This window comes from Syngnathoides biaculeatus, chromosome 19 (genome assembly GCF_019802595.1).
Source record: "Syngnathoides biaculeatus isolate LvHL_M chromosome 19, ASM1980259v1, whole genome shotgun sequence".
Classification (NCBI taxonomy): domain Eukaryota; kingdom Metazoa; phylum Chordata; class Actinopteri; order Syngnathiformes; family Syngnathidae; genus Syngnathoides; species Syngnathoides biaculeatus.
In genome coordinates this window covers 13,557,530-13,571,971 of record NC_084658.1, presented here as the reverse complement: position 1 = coordinate 13,571,971, position 14,442 = coordinate 13,557,530, and the positions used below count along the sequence as shown (strand labels likewise).

The 14,442-nt window shown below is 46.6% G+C and overlaps 1 protein-coding gene across 1 annotated transcript; it reads left to right on the top strand.

The window, feature by feature from the left end:
* Window positions 1-956: 956 nt before the first annotated feature.
* LOC133493051 (uncharacterized) lies at window positions 957-14,314 on the top strand. The gene is given in 36 exon segments (XM_061805987.1): window positions 957-1,079; window positions 1,151-1,218; window positions 1,618-1,811; window positions 1,894-1,929; window positions 2,578-2,806; window positions 2,976-3,100; window positions 3,341-3,447; window positions 3,536-3,642; window positions 3,765-3,901; window positions 3,997-4,104; window positions 4,287-4,394; window positions 4,468-4,584; window positions 5,034-5,208; window positions 5,281-5,552; window positions 5,660-5,796; window positions 5,874-6,047; window positions 7,015-7,084; window positions 7,087-7,163; window positions 7,227-7,389; window positions 8,257-8,384; window positions 9,203-9,270; window positions 9,356-9,549; window positions 9,627-9,716; window positions 9,782-10,004; window positions 10,060-10,205; window positions 10,293-10,390; window positions 10,482-10,585; window positions 11,231-11,364; window positions 11,441-11,548; window positions 11,665-11,766; window positions 11,836-11,957; window positions 11,960-12,146; window positions 12,806-12,989; window positions 13,131-13,402; window positions 13,814-13,950; window positions 14,020-14,314. Coding segments are annotated over 36 exon segments (4,962 nt in total). The 5' UTR covers window positions 957-986; the 3' UTR covers window positions 14,188-14,314.
* Window positions 14,315-14,442: the final 128 nt, after the last annotated feature.

Below are 14,442 nucleotides of genomic sequence, written 5' to 3'. Positions count from 1 at the left end.
TTTTTTTTTTTTTTCCTTCTTCTTTCCTTTCTGGAGTCTTTAGACTACCACGTATGGGATATCTCAGAATGAATAATACATATGCATTGGAGTGTAATTCAATTCACCAGACTAAGGATGCAGCAGTGAAGCGGTTCCCATCTCTTGTCTTTTTCCATTGTGGTCCAAAGTGTTTACAGTTCCCTGGATATGTCCTGCTTGACATTTCCTCCATGTTTGTTCTACATCATTAATCGCACCCTTACGACGAGTGAACTCTCTCTCTCAATTGCTAATTTCCGCTGTGTGATGTCTCCACAGGTCGCAGATGTTTCCGTGGAGGTGTCCACGGTGGATCACGTGCTGCAGAAGCTGTGCAGGAAGTACAGGAAGACGAGGAGGAGGCCCAAAGGTCTGTCCAGGCTGTGGGCCCACCTGCTGAGCGTTCAGCACCTGGCTGTCATTGTCACGGCTGTGGTCTTTGTGCTGGTGGTGCTTCTGTGGTCGCTGCTCTGGGTCTTTATATGTAAGTTTGTGTTGTATTGGTCAGTTACCGCAATAGTCAGCCATATAATTGTAATTGGTGTTTTTATTGGGGGGGGTAGCAAGAAATCATGGGGACAAAATACAAACATATTTGTATAGAGACATGGGTCACCAATATAAAATACTTTTGAATTATTTACTATATATAATGATGTAGAATACGAAATTTTAAATGAAATTGACATTTTTTTTAGCCATATTTATTAATTCCAATATTTTAAAAATACGATGCATCTGTGTGCTAAATGCTTGGGTTTTAGCATTGCTGGATTACCTATTCAAATTGCCGAAAAGCAAATAAACAGCATTTAATCTATTCACTGAGAGATTTACAGTTTATTAGTTGTTTTTTTTATTACCTAATAAAGTACCAATAATAGACCTATATTTCTATGTATGACATGATCTATCTATCTATCCCAGTTCGGCGCGAAGGCAACACCGGCGTATATTTTGCTGGGATGTTCCGCGTGGCTAACGCGGAGTTCATCCCGGAGTACCGCCAGGTTGAATCTTACGAGTTTGTCTCCATGGCGATGAAAATAAAGCACGTGGTACGTGGGACAGTGCAGGATACACTCTGTATACACTTATACTGTGTTAAGTGTTGTTGTTGTTGCTTCAGGTGAGCGGCGTGTATAAGATGTCCTCAGTGGCTGGCCTATACAAGCACACCATCATTTCAGACCTCAGGTGCACTTGTAAACATACATTTACATATTCCTTTGTTATACTTTTACCCAAAATGCCTGCTATTAACCAAAATGGCTGATTTCCTTTTCGATTTCAGGTATTGGTGCCTGATACATTTTCATGTGTCCTATAACGATAGACATGCCCGCCCAATTTCAAAGATTTACCTGTGGCGTTCCACAAGGGTCAATCTTTGACCCCTTCATCATTTACATAATCTCCTTTATCCCCACATTTTTTTGATAACAAGCAAATCCTCCAAAAATTGAGAGACCCAGCCAGGCTCTGGCTTCTCACAACCCAAACGCATGTTTATCAAGCGTACCCGCTCACCTAAAAGTCAATGCTTTTAATTACTTTTATGGTCTCGTCATCTACCGTCTGTTTGTAACCCCTCAGTACTAACAAGAAGGGAGGGGTGCTGGTCCACTTCTGGATGGTGTTTGAGGTCCCACACGTGAAGAGAGGGGCGGTCTGCGAGGAATGTGTGGCCACCATCATCAGGGACTCCGTCCACACCAGCCTAAAGAACCGCTCATCGGTGGGCTACCTTTTGGGCCTGCCAGTGGACATGGACTCCATCCTCGTGAATGGTGACTGCCATTGGGGACGTGTGGAACGTTTCCTTGTAGTTAAAAAAAAAAAAACTTTACCGGTCTGCTCTTTTTTTTGTAGCCGTCCAGCGCTCTGATTACACATTCAGTGCAGCAGGTAGGTGGATGTTTTGTCACCTGAAAATAAGGAATTGTAACGTATTAGATCAGGAATTCTCAAGTTGTGGTATGTGAAAGAATCACTTCGTGCAATTCAGATGCTACATTTGCATTTAATCTTTAAGTACTTGTCATACTTACTTGGTGAGTTCACATGCAAATCAAGGGATTATGGCAAAAAGGTTTCATATTTTCACACACATGCTCAATGTGGATTAATTTTCCCATACGGTAGAGATCATGGAAAGAAACGTATTCCACTCATGCACTCATGGAAATCCTAAAAAGCTATGACTTTATATAATAGTTACTGTAATCGCTGTAATAAAATTAAATTCACCTTACCTCATAGTGGCCATCGTGAATTTTGGCCACTTGGGGGCAGTATAATGCAGACACGTGGAGCTTATCAGAACTGACTTGGTTATCTGAAATAATACAGTGCAAGTCATTCTTTGAAGAGGATAAAAAAATATGCCTACCATATGACAGATGGTGTAAATTATTTTTCTTTGTGACTTCACTTCCACTGCTTTTCTCATTTGCAGTAAATAAGGAAATAATTTGCATAACACTGATGATGCATTTTATACAACTCTAATAACATCACGTCTCTGCAAACATAGTGTTCATCTTCTCGCTTAAGGTTCTCAGTGCGTAGACAAACTTTATGCCAGCCTTCCCGGGGCGAGGGTCCCTTTAAACGTCTTCTCGTCCTGGGTGGGTGTGCGCTGCCACGTAAAGCTCACCGCCGCGCCGGGTTTTCTCGTCCGGCTGACTGTCGCCTCCTTCCAAATCGAGGCCAGTGACTGCGTCGACGACGGCCTGACAGTGTACGACGCGCTCCTGCCCTTGAGGGGGCGGGTTCTTCACAGGTGAGCTCTTACTGTGTAAAATGGGTTCTAGAAAAATTGTGATGATTACAGGGAAATTACAGTGTAAAAAAAAAAAAGTGTATTTCCAAGATTTATTTTTTTAAAAGGAGACTAATATGAAGAAAAAAGTGCTTTGGTGATTTGTGTGTTGGTGTGTTTGCGTTGCCAGGTTGTGTGCGCCGGTTTCCACTTCCATCTCCCTCGTGTCCACCTCCAACGTCATGCTGCTGTCCTTCTACATGGCCAGCGGACACAAGAGCTTCAGAGGACACTTCGAAGCCATCACAGAGGAGCGTATGTCATATTTTGATTGAATATCAGATGGATTAAGGGAGTCGAGTTCATACCAGGTTTATTGTTTGGGTACTACTTATTCAGGGGTCTGCTAGAAAATGAAAAATCATCCTCAATTGAGTTGTACGGGTTTAAGTTCATATCAATGGTGTGAAAAGTATGTTGGTCTCTCTTTTTGGTCTCTCTTCATTTGAAGCGGGGTGTGTAGACTTACGTGTGTCCACTCTACCCGCTTTTCAGTGTGCGTATCTCGCATCACGTCGCAGCCGCACGTGACCGGGCATATCTACAGCCCCTTCCACCCAAGCCTCATGCCCCCCCACTGCTCTTGCACGTGGAACTTTCAGGTCAAGCTCCAGCATTCAAAACTCAGCTTTTACACTATTTTCCCACTATCTTACCATTTTTTTTTGGGGGGGGTGGCTTTTATTGTAGACGCCCGACGCCGCTTTGGGGGTCGCGCTGCAGCTCCACAACTATGTACTGAAACCAAAAGCTATGAAGGGCTGCGAGCACGGATGGTGGAGAGTCAACGAAGTTATGTATGCGTAAAGGAAAAACACCTCAAAAGCGTGTTTCCTATTAAGAGTAATTTTTTTATAAAGCACTTTTCATACGTGAAAGATGAAATCTGAATAAGATTTTCTGACATTGTCATTACCAGTTTCTGCGGGAGCTACGTGGGACACGAGAGCGTGTTCCGCATCGCGGAGCGCAGGGCCGAGGTGGAGTTCCGCTGCACCTCACGAAGGGCCGCGCAACCTTTCCGGGCGTCGTACAGCGGCTACAACATCAGCCGACGTAAGCTGTTTGTGGTTACCGGCGAAGAGGAATTATTCGATGTGCGAGGTGGGGGTCGCCGAATGATGGTGGCGGCGGGCTCCTTGTCTCCGCAGCCTGTCCGGAAAGTCACTTCCTGTGCCTGTCGGGACTATGCGTGGAGAAAAGTCGACGCTGCGACGGGGTGGACGACTGCCAGGATGAGAGCGACGAGCTCTTCTGCTGTAAGTCGACTTATTCTGAATTGGCTTTTTCATGATACTTTTTAATGCGTCCAGTCATAACTTTGGATTTTTGGGAGCAAATACGTTCTGTGCGCTCAATTTTTTTTTTTTTTTTTTTGGATGGGGGGGGGGTGTTCGATTTTTTTGTGGGCAAAAAAAGTCAGCTCGTCTTTGACTTTCAGCGAGACCCAACAAGAAGTGTGACGACAGCAGCCCTCTGCATCCTCTGTTCGTCTGCGACGGCGAGGCAGACTGCGCCAACGGATTGGACGAAACCAACTGCACCCAAGGTGGACTTCCTCTGCCGACATACCGGACCGCTACGTACGGCCCGTGGCTCTGACGTGTTTCGCTGCGCGACAGAAATGAGCTGCTCCTCCGTCAGCTACCAGTGCCGCAGCGGCTCGTGCATCCGGAAAAAGAACGCCAGGTGCGACGGCGTCGCCGACTGCTGGGACGCCAGCGACGAACGCGACTGTGGTGAGCAAACGTCTCTCTCTTAAAACGTCAGTGAAAGTGCCAATACTGTATTTCTACTCTTAAAACTATGTCAAACTCAAGGCCCGGGGGGCAAAATCTGGCCCACCGCATGTTTTTATGTGGCCCACGTAGGCAAATCTTGTGTATCAACTTCTGTGATTTTTTTTTTTTTTTTTTTTTAACCAAAACTTCCACTTGTCATGTCATATAAATGATGACCTTGAGATATTGCAAGCATTGTTGTTTTACCAATCATCAACAGTAGTTGAAAAACTCATTTCCCTTGATATCTGATTCCAAAATTCGTTCATTAATATCATGTGTAAAGATAAGTCGATTTTTGTGGTTTCCCAGTCGTAACGGCCCTGTGAGGAAAGCTGTGAGTCCAATATGGCCCGCGACAAAAATGAGTTTGACACCCCTTTATTAAACGATGACTTCTTCTGCAGCTTGCGGGCTCCCAGTTTCCCCCGGCTCCCCTCGCATCGTGGGTGGGACCGACTCCGAGGAGGGCGAGTGGCCTTGGCAGGCCAGCCTGCACTACTCGGGTCATATGATCTGTGGCGCCTCCGTGCTGTCGTCCGATTGGCTCGTCTCGGCGGCGCACTGCTTCGGCAAAGACGGGTCCTTTCCCAGTTTTCTCATTCGCGCACTCTCGCGTGGTCGTTGCTTAAAATGACAAACGAGTTCTTGCAGGTTGTCCGACCCGCGGCGCTGGCGGGCCCACCTTGGCATGTTGACGCAGGGCGGCCCTGGCGGGCACGTGGCGGAGATCCGGCGCATTGTGGTCCACGAGTACTATGATCACCAAACGCTAGACTACGACGTGGCGTTGCTGCAGCTCAAGAGGGCGTGGCCGACCTCGCTGGGCACTCCGGTGGCGCCCGTGTGCCTGCCCCCGGCCTCGCACGCCGTCACTGCCGCACACCGCTGCTGGGTGACGGGGTGGGGACATCGCTCCGAGGAAGGTGAGGGATGCCACTTCAGGGATAGAAAATTAGGCACACCCACGTCCTCAAACTCAAGCCCCCGCTACATTTCTGTCATTATGTCGCACGCATTCTCCTCTGCGCAGACAAGTTGCTGCCGTCCGTGCTGCAGAAGGCGCAGGTGTCCGTCATGAGCCAGAATGACTGCAAGAAGGCGTACGGGCTCGTGTCGCCCCGCATGCTCTGTGCGGGGGTCCCGTCGGGGGAGCGGGACGCCTGCAGGGTGAGCCCCTGATTTCCGAATCGACCCGCATTGGATGCATCCGAGCGGATTTCTGTACTTTTGCTGTGATTGGTCAGGGGGATTCGGGCGGGCCTTTATCCTGCCGGGGGCCGGGCAGCGGCCGCTGGTTCCTGATCGGCATCGTCAGCTGGGGGGTGGGCTGCGGCAGACCGCACCAGCCGGGGGTCTACGCCCGGGTCAGCAAGTTCACCTCGTGGATCTACGACTATGTCACCCCACCCCCGGAAAAACAACCATAAACTGAAACTTAAAAAAAAATAGAATAGAACTTTGTGAAATTTACATATTCAAAAATGTCATATTTGTAATAATCATTTAGACAATATTTTCCTGCCGTTGGTTCCGATATCTTTATAAGATATATAAATGTTTATATTCATCTTATTGAATAATTTAGTTATCATGTAAATACCAAAATAAAAATAGCAGTTTTAAATTTGTTTTTATAAAATGAAATTAAATACTTTACACACAGTATACATTTAACAGGTATTGCCTTTTATTGATTAATTTGATAATTAGAATTAAATTAATGTGTCCTACTACAGTATAATAAAAAAAATTGTATTATTCAAGTAAAATATTTATTAGACCTTTCCTTTAATAGGTTGAATACAGTTCAGTATATATATTTTACCTACTTAATTATATATCATTATTATATTTTCATTGTAAACACAAAAATAATTAAAGTAAAAGTACTAAATGCAATGTAAAGACAACTTCTTATCTTGAATTTATTTATTATAATTTAATTTTAAATTAAATAAAAATGAGCATTGATTATGAATGATGGAAATCTACTATCTTATGTTGACAATGTATGAATTTTTTTTTTTTTTCATTTCATCTCCAAATGGCCGAGCCCGTTTGTGTCAAGTTTGGCCCAGCACTATTTTACCGCCTTGAAAACACTGATTGTTCGTCAAAATTTGCACAATAAATTTGGAATGCATCGCCCCGTTTATAAGTCATTTGATGCCGCATTAGTGATTAAAGGGTCTCGCTGATATCCCCCCAACCTGATGCAGCTGCAACAAGGGCGAGCGACGTCTTGCACACAAATGTCACTCAGCGAGGTTTGCACATAGTGGCCCCATTGTGCCCCTCCCCAGCGATGCAATGCATTGTGGGGCTTGGCCTAACACCTAAAAAGTGGAACAGGTGGATGAAAAAGGGGCTTGGATTTCACGTGAGGGGAGCAAAGGGGACTGGGGGGAGGTGTCTCGCTCGCTCTTCCTTTCAATCGCTTCTCCGGAACCGAGTGGTACTCCGCCATGAGGAGGGAAACGTGCCAGGTGTACTGCGTCTTCGGGCATGGACGGTCCAGCTCCTCCGGGGTCCAGGTGAGAACCCACCCCCACCCTCCTTGTCAAAATCAGTTCCACTTTGAGCTGTGTGTTCCACAGAAGGATGATGGGGCCTTGAAGGAGCCCACCCAGCTTCCAAGCTCCACCGAAGAGGAGCAAGTCCAACCTGCCGAACGTGGTTCCCGGGGCAGATGGGCGCTTGCGATCCTGCCTGTTTTTTCCTGCGCCGCCGCCGTCGCTTTAGCCGCCCACTACTTGACACGTGAGTGTTGGTCTTCCACGTAATCCTAATCCTTCTTTTGACTTTCAATCAAAAATTTCAGATACAAGGGTGAGGTGGTGGCAACACGAACTTCACCACATGGTGCAGTCTGGCAGGAAAAATTAATCGTCAAAGCGACGTGAAGTTTGCTGTCAAAACAACAAACGAACGGATTACATGTTTATTATACGTGAATTTAACAAAATCATGTCTGCTTGATACAAAACATCATACACAGGCTAAACTCGTAGCGTTGCGTCACTGTGTTGTAACCCTCATGGATATTTGAACACAAACAGTAGAGCAACATGTGTGACAAGTAACAATGTTTGCAGGTATACTATATTCTTTATCCTCCGCAAAGATCTGCTAATATTGCTGTTGTCCGTGCATATCCTCATGTTTGCACTTTGATATATATGTTATTTTTGATTATGTTATTTCAATGCTGTAGCTTGTCTAAAGTGTTTCACATTGTGTGTTAGCATTAAGCTAGCAGATGTTATTAAACAATAAACTTCAATTCTGGAGGGGCAAGATACAACTTGCAGATATTTTGGGAAGACTTGTTCACGATCTGCCAAACTGCACCATGCGGCCCTTGGGTTCTCAAATATTTCCACGCAAGTCATAGCCAAATTAATCATATCGCGTGTGATGGTGTGGGCGTCTGCAGCAGCTCCTACGTGAGATGTTGAAATCAAATCATGTGTAAGCTACGTTGTAAGATGAGTATTTGTGACTCACAGTCTATGAAATGTATGCAAGCAATGAATTCTAAAAATACATATACTGTATTTTACATTTCCGGCAAGGGATCATTGCGTTTTTAGACAGCAGACTTGTGTGAATGGCACTTTTCCCCAGCAGCCTCACCCTCCTCGGTGTTCTTCCTGGCATGCAGCGTGGAGTTCCCACACTTGAACTTCTCGGCGGAGCTCGTCGACGGCTCCTCGGCGCAGTTCCGCCTGCAGGCCGGCACTTTAAAGCCTTACGTGAGTGCCACGTCGCCCCTCGATTTCGCCCGCCTGTTCTCTTCTCCTTGTCTTTCTTTTCCCCCTTTCTCATCACCTTGCTGTTAAATGTAAAGCTGAAACAGGAGCTGGTCAGTGTGTGTGTGTGTGTGTGTTCATGTCCACGGAGGGTCCAAAGGGCCCCGAGGGATCAGGACCCTTTTCAGTGTTGAGGACAAACCTGCCATAGTGAGAGGACGAGCAGAAAGCTTCAATACAAACTCTGTGTGACATCACACACACTCACAGTGGACTGGTACTGGGAAAAGGGGATTCTCGCGATCACATGGTTAACTAAACAACCATCACCATATTGTTTGATTACTGTACAATGTTTCTTTATGGGCTCTTATTTTGTAAAAAATGATGATAATAATAGCTGCAAATTAGTTACAGTATCAGTATCTGATGAGCGGCGGTATGGTCAGTGACAATTGAGAAGGATTTCCTTGCTTTTTTTTTTTAATGTCTCTCTTTCTCTGGCAACATAGCTGTTTTGACCGCTTTGATTCTATGATTATTATTATTGAATTTTAAATATTTTATTTTTATATTTTTTCATTTTTATTTTAGATATTTTATAGCTTGTAAGTCTATTTAATTTCGTTCTATCTCCATCTTATTTATACGTCTAACTTATTATTTTCATGGTATTTTGTTTTTGGTTTTTTAGTTATATTTTTGTAATAAAATTTTCATTTAATTTGCCCCATTTAAATTTTATTGGCTTTACTTTTTTATGGTGGAAAAACTCTAATCAATATGTGCTATTTTTATGACATTCTAAAAATATTTTCCAGTTCTCAGAACTGTACAAGTCCTCCCCGTGGTGCCCTTACTACCTCCGCTCAGGGATTGTCGCCTTCAGGTACGCCGTCGCTAAAGTGTTGGGTCGCCTGAGCACGTCACGGTATTTGCGTTCGTGACCCTAACGATGATTTTGTCTGCGGCAGCGAAGGCATAGAAGGCCTCAACGTCTTCTACTGGAGTCAGTTCTCCGCCCCGGACCACGTCGCCATGGCGATACGGGGCTCCATCCCGGAGAGGGTGCAGCGCAGGCTTCCGGCCCCCGACAAAGTTCTGCGGGGCGCCCGACGCGAGCAGCGCTACTATTTGGAGCACGATGACATCACGCTACATCTGATGGGTGATGTCGTTTTTAATCATCAATATCTAGTGTCAAATAAAATCAAGCAACTTGACTCACGGATTGTACACGTGCAGGTTTGGACCCGGATGAATGGGAAGAAAAATCTGACAAGCTCAAGAATCCAAACAGCCTCCAGAGTGGAAAGTGGCAGCTGGGCTTCCAAGGTGAGGCTTCATTTTGCGAATGTCGAGAGCAAAACCCGTATCTGGTCCCGGTTTCCTGTTTGTAGTGGTGTCCATCGACCTGTACGCGAAGCACGGTGTCAACCGCACCCTCGTTCTGATGAGTCCCAAGAAGCTGTACTACCAGTGGCGCCTTCGCGTGCCGTCGGGCCACGCCGTCCGCCTGGCGGTCCTGGCGCTGCACGCCGGCGCCGCGCCGGGAAGCTGCAGCGCGCGCAAGCTGTCGGCCTACGACTTCCTGCTTCCTTTGCAGAACAAGATCATCGCCAGGTACAACGTTGATTGTTTTCCGTTGTCGAGTCAGTCATCGTTGTCGTGCCCACAGGTGGTGCGGGCTGCCCGTGCCGCCGGGCTCCTCGCCCGCCGTGGGGCTGACGTCCTCGGGGAACGTCATGCTTCTCACCTTGGCCTTCAGTCGGCAGAGGGAGGGAGCCGTCTTCAAAGCCTCCTTTCAGGCTGTGCCCAGAGCACGTATGACGACGTGCTTTTCGTGGTTAAATTCTGTATTTTAAAAAATGAGTTAAAATGACATTGTCAAGTGCTTTTTCTTTTATTTAGGTTGTGGGGGGTCACTGTCCTCTTGGAACGGCTCAGTTTCCTCGCCTTACCACCCCTCCCACTATCCTCCTAATACAGACTGCAGGTGGACATTACGAGTGAGTCTGAGGGGAAAAAAAATGAATCAACACAATCGAATGACTGTCTCATATTTTTTTTTCCTTTTTCATCCAACCGGCTCACATTCAGGCACCGTTGCCGGGGTACCTGATCTCCGTGACGATGGTGACGCTCGACATCCAGCCGTCGTCGGACGGCTGCGAGAAAGACTGGCTCGACGTCGGCGGCGTCAAGTGAGTCCGGAGTGGAGCGCGTGAGCGTGTTAGTTACCACGAATTCATTTATTTGTGACAAAACGTCACAGAAAAAACTGTGAATTTGCCAACTGCACCCTCCTTTGATGTTTTTGGAAAAAATATTAATTCAAAGGGCGACACGGTGGGTAAAGCCTTGGCCTCACAGTTCTGAGGTCCCGGGTTTAATCCCGGACCCGCCTGTGTGGGGTTTGCATGTTCTTGGATGGCAACCAGTTCAGGGTGTAGGTGGGATAGGCTCCGGCACTCTCCGCGGCCCTCGTGAGGATAAGCGGCAAAGGAAATGGCTGGATGGATATTCATTCAAAGCAAGAATAATAATCAAATTACTAACAATTTATGAAATCACCACAAAGTACATTTTTTTTATATTTCATATAATTGAGCAAGATGTAAAACACAACCAAAGCATTCCTGAAAAAATATTTATCTAAATAAAAAAAATAATAATAATGGCAATTTGCAGCACTAAATACGTAGAATGTTTTTTTCAATTTAAAAAATGTATAACTAAACCGTTTTTAACCTTAAATACAAATGGATTACTAAATATATATAATTTCTTACGAAGCGGGATACAGTCCCATGATCACATGACTCCTATCTCCTCCCTAATTGGTCTAGGATGTGCAACCAGGTGTCAAGCAGCGGAGCAACGCGCGTCCACTCCTCTCCGCTCTCCATCCACTTCCACTCGGATGAAGCCTTGACCCACCGGGGCTTCTACCTGCGCTACCGGGCCTTCTCTCCCCAGGCTTGTAAGTGGCTGCCGCGCCCCGTCCGCCGCACCCGTTTAAAGGCACGCCATCTAGATTCCGTCCTCTGCACACGCAGCCTGCTCACCGCATCAGTTTGGCTGCGGCGACGGCGGCTGCATCCCTATAAGGAAAGTGTGCGACGGCGTCAGGGACTGCGAGGATGGACGCGACGAGGCCAAATGTTGTAAGTGTCAAGTACGTCCAGAGCAAAGAATCCTGAAAGTGGGATGGACATTTTCTGTCGCTGCGGCCTGACTGAGCAGCCTCCGCCGCGACTTCGGCATTGTTGTCTGCGCACAGCGTCATGCGGGCCCGGCGAGGTGTCCTGCGCAAGCGGCCGGTGCGAAACGCAGAGCGGCCGGTGCGGCGTCTGTGCAGACAGCGGCGAAGACAGCAGATGCAGTGAGTAACTGCGCAAGCATGCGTATGCACACGCACGTGCATCAAGTATTCCTTTACACATGTTCCCAGTAAGTTAATGTTACCGGACGTGTGCCCAAAAAGTCTGCGTGCCCAAATCTTCGGTGTGCGACGGCGTGGTGGACTGTGAAGACCGCAGCGATGAAATGAACTGCACCCGAGCATGTGAGCATCATTACTACTAATTGTCTATTTTGTAACACTGTTCGACGTACTCTGTGGTATCGTCATGCCTCCCGCAGACCTCACAGGTTGCCCGTCGTCATCGTACAAATGCGCCAGCGGAAAGTGCGTGGGCAAACTCAACCCCGAGTGTGACGGACTCAAAGACTGCCCGGACGGATCTGATGAGCGGCGGTGTGGTCAGTGACAATTAAGAAGGATTTCTTTGCTTTTTTTTTTTTTTTTTTTTTTAATCTCACGCTTTCTCTGGCAACATAGCTACTGTGACCTCTTTGTATCTATTTTCTCAATTCTATTATTATTGAATTTTAAATTTACATTTAATTTTTTTATTATTTTTTTATAGGTTGTAATTCTATTTAATTTCACTCTATATTCATTTTATTTATAGGGCTAACTTATTCTTTTTACTTTTTTTTTGTTTGTTTTTTTAGTTATATTTTTTAAATAAGTTTTCATTTAATTTGCCCCATTTTTATTTTGCTTGCTTTACTTTTTATTTTGATATTTATCATTATAGTGATTATTGAATAATTCGGGCGCATTGCAGTATGTCTTTTTTTTCCCAAATATATTTATATTTCTTGTATATCCAGTTTATAAAGATTACAAATATATATTGTTTAGCGTTTTTTTATGACCATCTTGCCTTCACACAAAGCCAAAATAAGAATTTTCAAGATGTTGAAATCATAAATCCTCACCTTCATCCAGATGTGGGCAAATCTCTGTGTGTGTGTGTGTGTGTGTGTGTGTGTGTATATATATATATATTTACTACAAAGCGACAATTCCTTTTCTGAAATGACGAAAGCTGCATGGACGCCCCCCCGTGCAGGCTGCGGCGTGCGGCCCCGGAAGAGGCCCAAGATAGTGGGGGGCGCCGCGGCGCCCCTGGGCTCGTGGCCGTGGCAGGTGAGCCTCCAGATGCAGCGTTACGGTCACGTCTGCGGCGCCACCCTGCTGGCCGCCCGCTGGCTCGTCTCGGCGGCGCACTGTTTCCAGGACTCGGATGCCATCAAGTAAGAGCAAATCCTTTGTTACTTGTCCTTGAGTATTTCTTTTCTGATTTCTCTTTGCGCCGATTGCTGTACTTTACTCCTCACCAACTTTTTGCCGGCTCCGCCCGTTTGGTGGCTGTCCCCCCGGCTTGTTGCCTGCAGGTATTCGGATCCGCGCGCATGGCGTGCTTACATGGGGATGCGCTTGATGGCGGGGGGCAAGAGCGCCGCCGCCGGCAGGGCCGTCCGGCGTATCGTCCCGCACCCCGACTACGAGCAGCTCACTTCCGACAACGATATCGCCCTGGTGGAGCTCGGCGCCCCCGTCTTTTTCAACGAGCTGGTGCAGCCCGTGTGCGTGCCCGCACCTTCGCACGTCTTCGCCGTCGGGACCGGCTGCTACGTGACCGGCTGGGGCGTCCTGACGGAGGACGGTACGACCTACGCATGATTCCTCTGACGGGGGATATCCCAAATCATCTTTCTCCATTGAAATGAATGGAAATACAATTAATCTGTTCCAAACCGCCAGCCTAATTCATATTTGCACGTATTTTTTTATTGATAAGAAAAGGTCTAAACACACAAACATATTACAAAATGTACGGAAAACACTTATTGGGTTCGACAACCTGAGATTCGCCTTCTTCTACTCGAAAGCTGTGCTGATCTCAACTCCAGCACGATGCAACGCCGCCATCTCCAGGATTTGTCTGTCATTACGGAGGTTGAGAAAAAAATTCACAGACGAACTCGGGGAGATCCTCTTTCAGTGATTTTGCAGGGGCGTCAACAACGAAGCACAAACTCATTTTTCTCATCACCCGTTTCCGTTCTGGCGGCAGGGGAGCTGGCGTCCCGCTTGCAGGAAGCCTCGGTGCGGATCATCAGCAGGAACACATGCAACGAGCTCTACGACGACGCCGTCACGCCCAGAATGCTTTGCGCAGGGAACCTGCAGGGCGGGGTGGACGCCTGCCAGGTGAGATTTGGTCCATTGTGTGTTTTTACGCGCAATCTCTTCTATTTAGAGCTGTTTTGTATTTGTAAGGGGGACTCTGGGGGTCCGCTGGTGTGTCAGGAGCAGGGGCGGCGCTGGTTCCTGGCGGGCATCGTGAGCTGGGGCGAGGGCTGCGCCAGGCAGAACCGCCCTGGCGTCTACACGCAGGTGGTCAAATTTGCCGAGTGGATCCACCAGCAGACCCGAGGTCAGGTGTGAAAAGACCAAGAAGAAAACAACAAAAATTTGGGATCAAAACAATAATAATAAAAAAAAAAGCACTAAAATGTGTTTTTTCCCCCAATTGTACTGCAGTGTGATTATATTAATCTATTCCCCTCTTTCTAATTAGAATCATAATTGAAATTGTCTAAAAAGATTATCTAAAGTAATGTCAAAAGTTTACATTGTAAAGTTTTCTCATCACTTGTCATTGAGCTCACGGCGACCTCTAGTGGTCAGTCTCTGATAAAT